The 16,379-nt window shown below is 34.1% G+C and overlaps 1 protein-coding gene across 5 annotated transcripts in view; it reads left to right on the top strand.

Annotated features, from left to right (window-relative positions):
• Positions 1–16,379, top strand: part of LOC132701219 (chaoptin-like) — a 701,991-nt gene that overhangs the window by 606,426 nt on the left and 79,186 nt on the right. For 3 of the 5 annotated variants that reach the window (XM_060668990.1, XM_060668988.1, XM_060668989.1), the window contains one exon: positions 3,538–14,744. In XM_060668990.1, the coding sequence (XP_060524973.1) occupies positions 3,538–3,696 (159 nt within the window). In that variant the 3' untranslated portion in view covers positions 3,697–14,744. Of the gene's footprint in view, positions 1–3,537; positions 14,745–16,379 lie in introns of those variants that run through there. The other 2 variants (XM_060668991.1, XM_060668992.1) reach the window with 2 other exon arrangements.

The raw sequence follows: 16,379 nt of genomic DNA, 5'->3' as shown, positions 1-16,379 counted from the left end.
TAGTTTAATCTCGATCCAAGCAAGGGTTGGGAAAATAATCAGATACTAATCAAGACCTGTTCTTCCCAAGTTGTGCATATTATATTTTGTAGATTTACAAAATCAGTATTCATTGATAGAATTATTTCTATTTAATCAATATCAAATTGTGTGTGTTTGTACTGCAGTACTCACTTACCTCCCTAAGGTACCAATGAAATACCCCAACATTTTGAATAGTTGTCTAGAATTTCCGGTAATTCTCAAAAATTTTCTGTAATGCCCTCAAACTTCCCAAAAATATCCTGCAGATATATTGTTTAAATTGTTCCTGTTGCATCTGAACTGATTCTGGTAATTCCCCACTTTCTGCGGTCATAATTTGTGCAATTTTTTGGCCAACCGAAAGGCATTTTTTTTTCACTCAGCGTGATGACAAACGAAAACTTCCTCATATTAAGTTTTACAGGGTTTTGTAGTTATGAAGCATGTATTTCATGTGCTTGTTCTAGTAAAACTTGCAGCTTAATTGTTTTCTTATATTTCCTGAAATTCTTGTACACTAAAACATATTATCCAAACATCCTTTCTATGTAGCTATCTAAATGTAGGGAATTTTGTGTAGTAAACGGACATCTCAACATTTATGTGCAAGTCTATTTTGCAGTTTGTTAAATGAAAAATAAATAGGCATCCTCGGGTTTATCTAAGATCCTATTAGCTATAATTGCTATAATTTTGTAAACTAGCAAAGTATTCGAAGCACAAATTATACAAATTTGTGAGTTCCAATCCCGTATAAACCACCCTTAAATTAACTTGTACATAAGACAACACTTACCCGTGTATAGACTCATTCTTTTTCTTACAGCTTTGATCACAAGCACAACAAATTTTCCAGTGGGTGGTCATTTTTATCAACAAAAACACGGACAAGGTACGGATATAAACACAAACACCAAGAGTGAAAACAACAATGGTACAGACTGTTAGTATTTTCTGACAGTTGCAATGACCTAGCTCGGGGTTGCCAATTATATTCGGATTTCAGACACTGATTTTACGTTCTTATAAAAATTAGTAAATGTTTTCAGAAAAATTACGGCAATGTGGCAACTCAGTCAGTTGGCGGGTGACGCATGCGCATAAGATCCACACCTTCTCTACAAGAATATCATAGCCACCTGGGGCGCATCGCTTTTTATTGTAGTAGGGCCACTATATTATCTAGATATATGATTCTAACCAACCCTGTACAATATAGAACTAATTTCGATATTAAGGAATTCTGTTCGATGCCTTTCTAAGCCATATTTTAATTTTTTACTTTCTACTGACTCCAGACTTGTAAAGAAAATAATTATTTTCTGGAAAACCGCTGAAGAGACGTATAGCACCGTATTCGTCAAAAACAATATTAAAGTATTAGCGGATTGGAAAATGCAATAATATACATGGTGTCCCGATTAAAATTTCAATGTTGATGCTACTTTTTCGAAGAAGCGGCAATGTTGCAACGTAGAAAATATTTTAGATCGATAGAGCATCGCCGCTGATGGAACTAACCAAATTTTTAAAACAAACCAATGAATCATTCGCCCTGAAAGACTAAGGCTTCACAAGCCTTGAAACACTCTATGTATTATTATTTTTCCTGAAATATCTTTCAAAAACCTATAACTTTAATTGAGTATGTCATATACTTATTTTTAATACTTTGCGATTTATTTGAATTTTTCCAATATTACCCCTTTTCTGTTTAAAACTATTGCCATAGTATTAGTCAGTCTACGTCCAACATCGGAGATGGAAGGACCTCTGAAGAAGCTCGCCACTCGTGCTAGCGAAACGTTAGGAAGTAATTCCAACCGATGACGGCCTTTAAACCCGAATCAAGATAATAGCTCATCAACGGGCCGCGAAAGCCTTAACCAATTCTTCTATATTATTTGCAATATGGATATACGATTGTTCTGCTTTTTCTATATGTTTAACAGAATTTCTATAAGTTTGAGGACATTGGAGTTAACACGGGGAAAAACATTGTTACGACGAATGGCAGATTTCAGTTGGTGCCAAACATGTTCAATGGGATTAAATGTACAGTGGTAAGGTGGAAGCCTCAAAACTGTATGTCATAGATTTTTTGAATAATTATCAAAGACGTATTCCTTTCGTAGGTTCGAGCTTTGTAGAACCTCAATTAATTGCTTTTTGGCATAATCTTCGTGAAAATAAATGTCGTTATTATACATGTAGTTTTGGATTGTTGCTTTTGTGTCACATGAGCAAGGGGTTTTAGTCAACTGTCCACTGTGATAACTTGCCTTGTCCATTAGAATGACGCTATTAGGAGGAATGTTTGGAACTAGTTTGTTTTTAAACCAACATTCAAATAAATCAGCGGTGGTGTCTTCATGGTAATCCAGAGAAGAGTCTTTAATATTTTTCGCAGACAGAGAAAGTCCATTTGGAATCCAGGGCCAGTATGCAAAATAGTTATTCTTTTACGTCTTTTTGATGGCGCCTTTGTTTTACACTTATCAGTTGAGTCAACCCAACCCTTTTCCGGGCTATCATAAGTGTCGAACCAGGTTTCATCCAAGTAAATAATTGGCCTTTGTTGTTCTCTATAATTCCTATTTTTTTCTAGATATTCGAGTCCCCATTTCCGAATTCTAAAAGATTCGATTAAAACTTGCCTTTTGTCAATTTTTCCATAAAGTAGTTCTGCCACATTGAACACCGATTTCATCTTTTTCAAGCCTCCTAGTTAAGATATCTAATGTAGGCACGCTTTGTTCCTCGTATAACTGGTAAATTTTACGCCGTATTATATCTTCATCACTTTCATCTATACTCGATAAAATGTCAGCATCGCTTCTTTTTTTCCTCGCTGAAATGGGATTATTCACAATTTTCCATACAGTTGATGTTGGAATTTTCGTCAATGTGGCCGTTTCTTCTAAAGATGCTTGCTTGGTGGCAACACGTTCAATGAGAGTCAAATAAACATTGTTTATAACTTCCTTAGTCTCAATAGAACAGTGTTTTCTACATTTGGGCGGGAGCATCTCCTGAGATTCAACACACGCTGTATTAAACACGAAATAAGAATGATTACTAATAAACGTAAACTAAGTAGTATACCAAACCAAAGAATATTAAACACAGGTAGATATAAAATTATTTTCCATTTCGGACCACAGTTTTACCTGATTTTAAGTTCCGAAACTTTAGATAATAGTCTTGTTGCATTGTATGTTAATCCAATTCAAAACCAATTGGTCACTTATTAATATATCTATGAACAGACCATACCGGTAAGGGTCTGCTCGGAAGTAATAAACAGTAAGCAAAGTTAATCACGAGGTCGGTTGTTAAAACGCAATATTTCTGGTCATGGTATACTTAACTGTAGTAACGATGCCGTGACATTACATTGTTATTGTTTAATAATCCGTGCAAATTTACATTATTACGCTCTCCCACTAAGAAACAAAAAAAGTGACATTAAATTTGTGTGAACAATTTCATAAAGCCGTTATTTCTTTCCAGGTGAAGAAGCAAAGGCGCACCGTCAAACGCGATCAGCCCACTGCCCCACCCGAGTACCTGTCTTATCGCCATTTTTCCATCCAAAGCGGAGAGGTAGGTGATCGATCCGGTCATCCGCATTTTATTACAAATATCACCAACACGTCAACGCTCAACTAGGTAGTTTTCGCCTAATAAGATCGTGTAGATCGCGCCAGTATTAACAATGGAATTATTTCTGCCCGATATCCTTAAACATAAAATTAGGTCGTTAGAACGTCGTTGTAAATTTCACCGTATTTGTTTTTAGTTAGAATGAAACCGCACGTAAGATACATCAGGATAAAATCTTATTTCTATGGCAGCCAATTCGAAAGCTATATTTAATAAGTCCAGTATTTGAGTAGAATTACTGTATTTGTATTTCATTTTGAAACATATAAGATCGTCTTGATTTCAAGTGTTAATAATATTTTTTTATAACGTTAGACAGATTCGGAAACTTTCAGTTGGGTTCAAATGTTATGGTAATTTTTGCTATAGTTAAACCCAGTCTTATCGTGCGGGTTCAAAGGTCACCAATTATATGAATCCAATCAGAAAACAAAGAGACTACGAAAATGTTGTACAGGTACAAATATACCCGAAGAAAGGAAAAAATAGTTTTTGTTGTGGCTGTGATAGTAAAAAACTAAATTATATTGGATATTTTGATAGTCTAATGAAGTAAACACCTTTTATCCTTTTTATAACAACAATTATACATATACCTTATACATTGATTCTTGATCTATATATAAGCGGAAATGTAGAAAAACCATCAATCTAGGTATGGAGCTAACTTTAAATTATTGACAAACCATTCTCCTGTGACACGCGTACCTTGTCAAATTGCAAAAAACTCCCTAATAAACCTCTCATTTATTCTAATATGGAAAAGATCTTAGATGTTAGACAATTACTTTTTGTCAAAATTACGAATTACTTTTACAAACGCAAGAACAGCTTATTCCATCACGATCTCAAAGGCAAATACTACGAATAACAAGGAGAGAAAATACTTACTTACTTAGTAAGAAAAATTATTGGTCTGCTACCCTTCGTGGTAATTTAAAATTCTATATTCTGCAACAAATATGCAAAGAAAATAAAAGAATAGAAAGAGTACAAATAGAACGAATAGAACACCCCAGATTATATATCCATCAAGTAGACAACTCATTAAGTTTCAACTCTGTGTGGTTTAAATCGGTAATATTACACACCACACACTTAAAATATTTGTATATTGCAATTGTGTATGTCAGATCACACACAAATATTATACCTTAACCATTTCTTCCTGGAACCATATATTGCGTCTTCTCGGTGTTCACTTCCAGATCCCACTGATTCCATTCCTCTATCATGTATTGTTGATCTTCGGCCATAATAACTTTGCCGTATTTTCTACTCTACTGCTTTAGAGCGACACACAGGGGAAGAGGCAGCGACCATGTGTCAGTGCTCTTGTCTGTTGAAAAGGTGCAGAGGTCTGATCTCCGATTTTTATTATCGCTTGGTTTTTTCTCTAGAAAATTTTAATTGCATATATGTATGTTTTGCTAACCCTGCTTCTTCTAGGACAATCGTTAGTCTTCCTCTTAAAGATATTGAGCTGACTCCTCTATAATTCCTGCATTCATTTCTATTACCCTTCTTATAATTCGAGTTTATGTATGAGTATTTCGTCTAGATCTTTTTTTACTTCCTCATTGCTTTGCCCGTTTATATACTATTTAAATGTTTCTACTTATTTAATGTTCTTTTGAGTGAAGACGCCATTAATATTCTGAGAATTCATGTCGCGGATAAAAGGAAATACTGGCAGGCGTTAGATATTTGCCTGTAATCCATTGTCGCCAAGTTATATCTTCGCCTGTCTCCTATCATTTTCATTATGTCAACAATAGAATTAAAGAAACTAACCAATGCTAACCAAATGTTTGTTTATTTCTACTCCAAAGTATTTGGTTAGCTTTGGTTAGTTTTTATTATTCTTTATAATTTAGAACAGTGCCATGTGTCAACCGTCAAAGATACGACGCCCATTGTATCAGATTTAAAGGATCAGAATGATCACCCAAAGTTAAATGGAAAACGTCTCTTGAAATCTGCAATTAGCAGATTGGAAACATTCTATTTCGAGTGAGACACTTAGAATGATGTCCCTGTCCATTGCCGGTAACATATATAAATCATAAATCATATTCCGAACTTCCATTTCAACGTCTTCCACACACCTTCAGGCTTTGGTTTTTTTTTTGTTTGTCCTTTTTAGTGTTGTCCTGTTTAGTTTAGTGTGCATTTTTTTTATGTACAATTTTAGTCTTTAATTGCCAGAATAGTTTATCACATTTCAAACCGTTGCTTGGGGATGCAAAAAAAAAACAGAAAATTGCTTTTTAGTATTAATATTGCCAAATAAAATTGTTAAAGCTTCAGAATGAACTGTAAATCAGAACTTAAAAACTTAAAACTACGTAAAATTTTAAGGTTATGCTAGTAAAATTAAACAGGATAAAAGAAAGGCACGTGACGTGGGAGTTTGTCTTTCATAAATCGCTAGATCCGCACGATCTGACCGGATTTGACTATATGTAACAATTGCATGCTTCCAGCAAGGCAAAATTATTTCTTTTTTAAGTCCTGTATTGGAAAATAAAATAAATATTAAATCGCCTGAAATAAGCATTTTCGTGTTTTTTTTTAATAAAATATTTAGGAATCCACGTGCCTAGCTGTAGCTGAGTTGATTATGTCTGGTTGTAATATGACTAATGAGGAATAGATAGAGTCTATATGGGGAATGCAAGTGGGATAGATATAGACAAGTAAAGTTAATAATTCAACATTTTAAATCGAGAGAGGTTTATTGATAAATGTACATATATCTCCCGGGGGCGGATTAACATTCGATGTCCGAAGGTTTGATACGTTTATCGATGGAGATTTTGTATCTTGTTTTCATGACTTTTGGATCGCGATGGAACACTTTCCCCTTCACAAGAATTGCTTTCTTTACGGGAAGGAAAAAATCGATATCAACGTGACCGAGTTACAAGTATTTGCATTTTACCTATCAAGATCTCCGTTACATATTCGCTTATATTGCGCATTTTCTGCCTGCATTTCCAATGACACTTTACAGTCTTAGCAAATTAGTCGTAAAAACTGCGAATAGAAGAAAAAAATGTATAAAGTTTTGAAATTTTGATACGGAACTCCCAGTGCTAACTCTAATACAGATCCGAAGAGTTTTAACCTCCCCTCGGGGAGCTAAGAAACCACCCCAAAGGTGACTTCACGGCGGCTTTTTGTATTCCCCATTAAATTCTACGTGAAACAGGGTTAAAGGGTCAAAAGTCTAAGATCAGTTGTCCAGTTAAAATTAAGACTTTTTTCCCATAAATATATGTCTCAACTTGATTTGTGTTCGAATGTCAAAGTTTTTATAAAAAATCGGATTTTCATTAATTATTCAAAACCATTTTCATGATTCTGATTAAACTTGGCCCGCTAATTTGCGATAATAAGGAACTTCCTTTGAAGCAACTTTTTTGGATTAAGCTATTAAGCACATTTTTTGCCTTTTCTAGTTTTTTCGTAACGCGTTTTGATAAAAAAAAGGTATAACAACAAAATATTTCATGTTTACTGCAATGTTAGGTTAAAATAAATAAAATGTAAGGTGTTCACTTTTTTGTAATTTCAGCATCAGCATTTACCATAGGAAGAAAAATGGGTCTCCATTAATGACAACTACGGAATGGAGAAATATTCTATTTTTGATATTTAGTCAATTAAATCTTTGGAGTGTGCTTGACTAATTCTGGCTAGCTTTCGAATCCCAAACATCAAACTTAGACATGAATTTTGTGGCTTTTGAATCCGGCGTTTATCAAAATAATTTAAACCAGGGCCGTAGACTTCTGAGCTTAACTGAGACAAAACCGGACAATCGCAGAGTTTTATATTTTCTTCGTAAAAATTTGTAAAAATTTAGAAAATCTCCACAGAGTAACTACCCTATAGAAATCTCCCGTTCGGTTGAAAGGACTACTGCTGGTTTGCATTTCATTTTAAACAATGTTTAGTGGACACCTCGTAAACTCTGTTTAAGTCATAGTTTAAGGCTCCAACTGCAAAATGAAGTGAGAGCAAGAAATGAAGGTGGAAAAATTCTGATTGAATTTTAAGCCAAAAATTCACTACAATTTTCAACAGCATATCAGGAGATTGCACATGTGGCAATCACCAGATGGATCACAAGCTTTCGAGTGTGCGGTAGCACTAACTTGTACATATAGGAACTTTCATCAGAAAAAACCATAGATAACTCCATTAACATGAATACTTATATCAGAAAGGAGAGAGATCAAAATTAAGCGCACAATAAAGAAAAATATAGCGACCTTATCAAAAAAATCAGCCGGAGTGTAAATAATGACCAAACGAATACATATCGTCGAATATTTTCAAAAATATCAGAATGCTTTCAAAAACACCCATTTTAAAATCTGAGTTAGAAGCCGCTCTATGTTAGCTTAACAAACAAAACAATACGTACTGATCAACTGCATCAAATCTGCACAGAGGTATGGTCCGATAGTTAAACAGAATCAATATACATCCCATTACATTATTAATTATATTATAGAACCATAACTCTGATCAGCCATGGCAGTAAAAGTTCTCTTGTAAATCGTACAAGAGATCCAAACAGAACAAGTAGTAATAAAAAGAAGGATCGAAATGTTAAAAGAAACTTTGGGCAAGCTGGTCAAGATCTGGAAAGAAGACCATATTCCGAAAATGACCAAGATAAAACTTCTAAAAGCGCTGATATTCATCATCGCAACCACAAAGAATGCAGAATCTTGGACGCTGAACGCTGGAGAATAGAGGCGTTTGAAATGATATGCCATCGCAGGATGAGGATCCCAAGGATGCCCCACGGGGCAAATATTTCCATACGCCGCGAACTCAATATTCGAGATCAGAGAAGGATACTCCAACAATCCAGCGAAGCATACTCAAATCTTTCGGCCATTTTATACGGAAGGACGTGATAGAGAATATTATGATCCAGGGGAATGTCGATGGCAAAGGATCTCACAAGTATGTCAGTATCAGGAACTATGACAACCGTAGAGGATAGAGAAGCATGGACCATGAATAAGTCGGTGCTCGAAATAGAGCATCGACTGGATAGAAACAGAGATCTCGAAAACAAATCAAGTTAGAACATGTATGTATGCATTTTTTTCTGAAAACCCTAAAGCTCGAACAAGAGATAGTGGTCATATGATAATTGTTTATACCTGTGAACCTACAGTTTTGAACTCGTTTTCACACTACCCTTGAGGTAGATTCGTTTTTTAAGGGGTTTCCCTGTGAGCGAATTCCACTAATATAACTGATCATTTGCTTCTGCAAAGTCTTTCACCCCGACAACATTTAAAGAGCTCTTTTCAATTTTCTCAATGTCAACTCGGATTGACATACGCTATGACAATTGTAGTGTAAAGTCCAGTTAGAGCAAACGCGCAGTTACGTCATAGCAGCTAGTTCATTACTGCATGTCCTAAATTGACACAGGAATTTTGTTTGGTAGTTTTGAAATCCGCATCTTAAAACGGTAGGTAGCAATATAGCTAAGACATACGGTTCATTTTTTATTACGTCAATATACGTGATGTAACAACTGCTCTGACTGGAGCATGCCCATTTTCAATATATAAATTTGTACCTACTGGCAACTAAAACAAGGCTGTAGTTGCAAAATTCACGCCATCAGGAGTGGAAATATTAATTTTAATCGAGCCTAAAAGCAGTATATAACTGAAATTCCAATTTTTCCGTAATTTTCATTCAACTGTCGAGTTTATCATATCATCGTCAATTAGTTCACAACCCCAACTCAAATTGGCCCTTCTTCCGATAACGATGGAGTGATTCGCAAAGTTCGAAAGTCTCTTCAATTAGCCTGAAATATGGTTTGTCGTCACTTAGGGACAAACTTTTGAATTATATTACCGTATTAATTCGTGCGATAGCGGCTTATTTGTTAAATTAGTCCAAACAAGGGGCTATTTAAATCGGGAAGCGGCGGTATAAAGTTTGCCAACTTCCGAGCTTTTAAAGAGGCAGGGGATATTTAATTTTAAACCGTTAGGGTTAGCAAGTGAAAATAAATTTCATGTAAGTATTGAAACTTAGCTAATTTGGGTCATTTACGTAACATAATATAAATGACAATCTAAAAATTCAGTTCAACAAGAAGCAACTTCAACACATAATTAGAGATCGTTATATGGATGACGTGAAACTAAATTAACATCTGTTTTTGTTTAATATTCAAGGGCGTCATCTGCTTACTCTGTTCTCCCTGAATTTAATTAAGCATAACTTTTTTGTGTCGCACTGTATGCAATTTTTGACTAGGCAGGGCTATTTTATTTGCAAAAGGTACATGTAAAAGATAAAAAATTATGTAAAATAATAGAAAAAATACTTCTATTACATTTTGCACCGGGTGTCCGAAATCTATGAGTGATATAAAAAAAAGTTTGAATACCAAAGTTCTTTCCAGTAAAATGATTTATAATTTTTTTGTATTATTTCAATTGTCACTGAGTTACATACAGGGTGGTCAAATAGAGTTACATAATAACTTATCAAACATTTTTCTGCGCAACATACTGAAGTAATACTTCTTCTTAGGAAATATTCAAAATTAGAATATTTTATCAAATACCATGTTTTGGCAAAATGTTACTTCTCTCAATTTAATTCTGAAATTTAATATATAATTGATCGCATTCACTTAGTTAATCCCGTCCCAAATTCGTTGTTGTAATTGAAAAATTTCTATTGGCTTCTTTTTGTATGCTATTTCTTTTAAAGTGCCCCGCCAAAAAAAGGGTTTAAATCCGGGTAAGAAGCTTGCCAGAACATAGTGCCCTTACCTAAAAACTCCCTTAAAAAATTTACTGATAAGGAGCGCTATTTTTTTTTCTTGTTGCCAAATTAAATTTTAAATATTGTTTCTAACCCTGACCACACTGACCACACTTTAACCGATCTTCTGTCTAATATGTCCTCTTTTATTTACATTTTCACATTTTCGATTGAGGAAATGCTTGTTAAAAGCTTAAAAATGGAAATGCAATCGATTTACTGTCAAAAATTATTAATATTGATATGACAACTATGACACTAATATTTTCATAGTTTCTAATATTTCTGACATTATCAGGTAGTTGATTATGTGTTGGAAGCCTGATAAATAGGGTTATATAAGCCCTTGTTGTTTTTAATGATATTATGATGTATATAATTTTGCATCTGGGTGTCGTGCAATGTTCCAAACGCATTACTTTATCGGGCTTCCAGATCCCTAAATTCCTGTATAGGTGGTCTCTATTTATGTACAGTGCACTAATCATTGGTGTAGTGTTGCTAGAAATGCGTCTAACGTGTTCAGACCAACTCAATTAAAAGTCATGTATTGGGTATTTGGGATTTATATTAAAATCGTTACTACAAGATGTTTTTTTTAACCCTGCTAAGTATATTTCCGAAAATTTCTACGAATTGGTTGTAAGGTGGAGGTTTGCATACGGTACTAATTGTTAAATTGCCCACATTAGCACATCCTGCTTAGTATATAAAGATCTTTAGGTTGTATGCTGGAAATGCTCACAAATGTTAAATATCGTTCGTGCTTAATTATGCTCAAGGTATTATTTAAAAACAAACAAACATTTCGGTGATATCGATAATGATAAGAGTAGCGTAAACTAGTAATCTCTGTTTTCAACTTACACTGCACAGAAATCTGTCGAACTGTTTTACAATAAAATTAACAAAATAATCGAAAATAGAATTCCAAACTTAACTGGCTTGTGTGCGAATACGAGATGAAGGAAAAATATAAATATCACCAGAATTGGAAAAAATGTCGTAACAATTTGGATTATGTAAATTTTGCCAATTTAAGGAAACGGGTCAGAATGGCCATAGGGACCGATTATGAAAAATACGTTAAAAATACTGAAACAGGCAAGACTACTAACAGTTTTTTTTGCTTCTAATAAATCTAATGCTAAAACATCACCTACAACAGCTACATATGAAGGAGTCACACACACCGTGATGACTATTATTTCTCAGGCGTTCTCAAAGCATTTCTCCAGTGATCTTGTGCCAGACCCAAATATCCAAAACGATTTCGATTGCACTTTACCGAAAAACAAATTGCTGACAAGACTAATAGCATTGATATAAATACAGAAGCCGGTCCTGACCGAATACATTTTTATAAAATAATGCAAAAATCGGGCCGTTGAAACTCCTTTTCGAGAGATGTCTTAACGAACGAATTTATCCAATGCAATGAAAACTAGTTCACGTACCACGGAATTACAGAAGGGGCCAAAAAGCGACGATTATATCTATGCTGTCGACATTCAGAAAAATATTTGAAGATATTCTAGCCAAAGAATTTGACTTAAGAGATTTCACTAAAGCTTTTGATAAGGTTTCTTTTAAGATTCTTGTCAAAAAACAACAATATATTTGTGTCCATGGTAGCGTGTAGAAACTGGCCCTTGCAGAATAACTTTAGGGATTCTTCAAAGATCCCTTCTTTTCTTGGCTCAGGCAACACGATATCAAGCATTGCTTCAATATTCTGAATTTGCATACTTTACTGATGATTTTAAAGCACATAAAGTGGTTAAAACTATCTCTGAATGCTGGCAAGCAGATTTAAATACTCTGTGAAAGATACAAATATACAAGTGCTTTGAAATGAGCTTTTCTAGGTGCAAATATAAAATTGATTAAAGAACAAATTGAAACAATAATAAATACCTACCGAAACTTAGAACCTATAATGCGACCTTTCTAAAAATAGATCTGTGTAAGACACTTGCCAGGTTATACTTGGAATACATGAATGCATAAACAGAAAAAAAAACATCCAAAAAAAGTTTATGCGTTATGTTGCGTTTAAATTCCATCTAAACCTAATTTTTTTCAAAGAAATTGGATTCCTCCTGCGTCGGTACTTTGTAAATCAAACTGGCTGATGTTTCGCCAACCATCCTGTCGACTTTTTCAGAGCTTAACGGAAACTGGCTTGCATTCTACCTGCTTATATATCGTTTGAGGGGCGCCTAGCTGAATGAGGGACATGGACGTTTTCTCGGATGACTGATTCCCAAATTGCAAGTTAAAAGCCTGAATTGCGGTTAAGATTGTTGAGTTGGATTTTTCGTTGGTAGAAGAATTTTAGTTTTATCGAATAAGATTTGAAATCCGGTTTCATGATTGTGTTAGGCAAATACTAATAAGTTTATTTGTCGTAGTCTTAAGGATCTTTCATGTTTTTTGAGCATAGCTGATCTCTCCAATGCCGGGTATGCATGGAATGCTGTAACCGGAATTTTATCTATGACTCATCGAGAATGGTGAGATATTTTTGGACTAGTGGTAAATTTAATTTTGATGTAACATTTTTTAAGAACTTCTGATATGTGGTCAGTGATATTTTGAATGTGAGGAAAGACGACAGTGGAAAGTGTGGGGCTGCTTTCCGACTCATTCTCTTTAGAAGAAAATTTTGTGGAAACTTAGAGAGAAGAGCAGATATAACGTGCTTTAATTCGGAGTTCAGTGACTCGAGTTGAAATAGTTTTCGCCATTCACCACAACACTCGAAAAACAATGAATCCGAAAGCAACCCCGCACTTGCCAGTGTTGTTATCCTTTACTTTCATAACATCACTGGCCAACAGTTCTCAAGAAATATAACCTGAAAGTTAGATTTACCACTCAACATCTTCAATCCGTCAAAGACAAAACTCCTATTCAGTTTCAGTTAAGCTCTGAAGAAGGCAATAGTATGAAGAAAAACTTATGCGCCTTTAATTAATAAACTGAGCTCCAGAATATTGATTTCATCTGTTCTATTTATACACAAACTATTCTCTAATAAAATTGGCAAATCCAAGACTTTTAAAAAACTATAAACCATATAACTATTTATAAAATGTTACAGGTGTTTCGCCTGCAGGGGCAGCATCAGACATACCAAGACGCCAACTAAAATTGAATTTTTTATTAAAATAAACAAATTTGAAATATGTGTGCGTTTGAGTTGACGGCTCATCCAAATGTAAAAGAACTATAACTACTTTAGTGAGATAGATATATTTCACTTCAGTGTTAATTCTACTGGAAAACGAGTCCATGTTATTCAATGATTCCATATTGATTTGAAATGATACTTTGATTTCCTGTTTTTTTTTCCTTTTCCGGTTTGGTTAATTGGTTTATTAAATTTTCCTGTAGATCTTTTGTTATCTATTAATGGTAATAGATTAGTTATATATACTCTGTAATTTGTAATGTTTCAACATGACGTTGGGTACTGGAATAAACAAATATAAATATATGAGACATGAGATAATTATATGTATCTCGTTGGTGGAATACGCTTACAGGCGAAACCTTTCAAAAAAGTCGGACTGAGAACTGTTCGGATCTGCATGTGAGTTGTTACCCAAATTTGTAAACTTTATACATTTCTCCTTCTGTTCGTCATTTTGCGACTAATTTGTTTAGACTATTAAGAGCAATTAATAAAAAAGTTTAGATACTATACCTATACGAAGATTTCCGCTTCCGGGACCAGATTTCGATGGTTGATATAATGCAGACCTGACATTTCATCGTATTTGGCCTATACATATCTGTCTAGTCGAAAACAAATAATAGCGTTACACAATTTCTGTAAATTTATATTTGACATTGTGATATATTACCCACTATTCGATGACGATGCTCTTCTCTCACTTCTGATGCAGAATTCCTATTAAGTGAACCGCCATTTCCAAGAACGAGTTTTATTGAGGGCTTAAGTCGAACCCTCTATTACAGTGGTTATTCTGTTGAATTATTATTAATACATAGATTTAGACAGGCATTGACGAATTCCATGTACCGTTCGCCCACTTAATCAGAATGTATTGTACCGAAAAATTTGATAGATCTATCAGATATCATTTTAGACGACGTTAATAATTTTTTACTGTAAATATTTAAATAGTGTAATAAAAATTTTAATGACAACAAGTGTATCATTTATAATTCTATCCTCAAGCTATAACTATAGAGTTTCCCACCGTCCATTAAAAGTTCTAGGAGAAACAAAATAGATATTGCTGTGGTATATGGCCCTAATTGGCCCTGACGTACAATTGGAAAATATTTTCGCTTTTTTCTTCTGCCCGAAATTAGTGGCAACATTGAAATTTCAAATTGAACATATAATTTTTTATTGAAAAAAAATAAATGAGATTTTTTTTTAAACCTCGCTTTGATAAAGGGGATAGTTAATGAATGAAAATCTGCACTATTTTATACAGGCGACGCCGAAAAATAACTTTAACTTTTTTATTTAACGTTATTCAAATACAAAAGTTCTAATGGAACACCGTGTAAATTATACGCTTAATAAAATCCCATAAAAAATCTCTTCATTTCTTGAGATATATGCGCTTTGAACATAAAAATAACGAAATATTCTACATTTTATAATTTATATCTTAAATGGCTGCGAATTAAGTCACCAACAAATATATAACTGACAGTGACAGTTACCAGTTACAGATTTATCAAAGCTTACATTATTTTTATTATAAAAAATTAAAAAAAAATTATAATAAAAAAATATAATTTTATTATAAACTTATTCAGAAAGAGAAAAATAAATAATTTCTTGGGAAACGTTTGTTAAATCGTAAAAGGAACTACGTGTAATTAACCCCCGAACGCACGTTCCAGGCAAAAAAATCCAGTCTTCCAGTCCAGAAAGAAGAGAAGATTGGAAATAGATGATGATGAGATTTAGGGACTTTACTAAAAGTTGAAGAAAATCCCAATAATTTCATAAGAAAAATATCGGATAGTCAGAAAGAAGATCTTATTGATCAAAAAAATATATCTTACGCGAGAATTGAAACCACTCTGAAGAAAGCAGAACACAAATTCAACATTAGACTTTCTGCAAAATTGACCCAGGCATCGAGAAAAAGTTCTGCCATGCAATATCGGAAAACAATAACTGAAATGCGTTTATTTAAAAAATGTTTTTGAACCGATGAGTCATGGTTTTGAACCAGTAGATAGGCAGAAAGTTCCAATTACAAGGACGTCAAACTGTAAATGTGTGGTGTGCTATTTTCAACAACAGGACACAGGACAATGTCTTCATTTCTTCGAAGTTACTTTAAATGATAATGGTTATCTAAATTTCATTCAGAACGAATTAGAAAATTATATGGATGAGCTCCCATTTGAACAACTAAGAAACGTCGTCTTACAACAAGAGGCACTCCCTCTCGTTTTGTAGTATTTGTTCAAGACTATTTAAATCAAATTTTAATGAATGGAAATTTTTCAAAGAAACTTGCACAAGCTACTCCAATGCTTTTTACAACTTCTGGATTTCTTCTGCGTAGGTTTTTACTTAGTCGAAATTGCTGACGTTTCGCCAATCATCCTGTTGGTTTCTTAAGAGCTTGACTGAAACTGGCTCGTATTTTACTCTGTACCTGATTATATATGTTTGTGGAGGGGGGGGGGGGGCGCTAATGAGGGGTATAAACACAATTTTAACACAATCTTAATCGCGACTCATTAGCCCCCTCTCCCTCATGCAAAATATATAAGCAGGTACAGAGTAAAATACGAGCCAGTTTCAGTCAAGCTCTGAAGAAGCGAACAGGATGATTGGCGAAACGTCTGCATTT

The sequence above is a fragment of the Cylas formicarius genome, unplaced genomic scaffold (assembly GCF_029955315.1).
Source record: "Cylas formicarius isolate icCylForm1 unplaced genomic scaffold, icCylForm1.1 PGA_scaffold_4__25_contigs__length_36172078, whole genome shotgun sequence".
In the NCBI taxonomy this organism is placed as follows: domain Eukaryota; kingdom Metazoa; phylum Arthropoda; class Insecta; order Coleoptera; family Brentidae; genus Cylas; species Cylas formicarius.
This window is presented reverse-complemented; position numbering and strand designations above follow the sequence as displayed.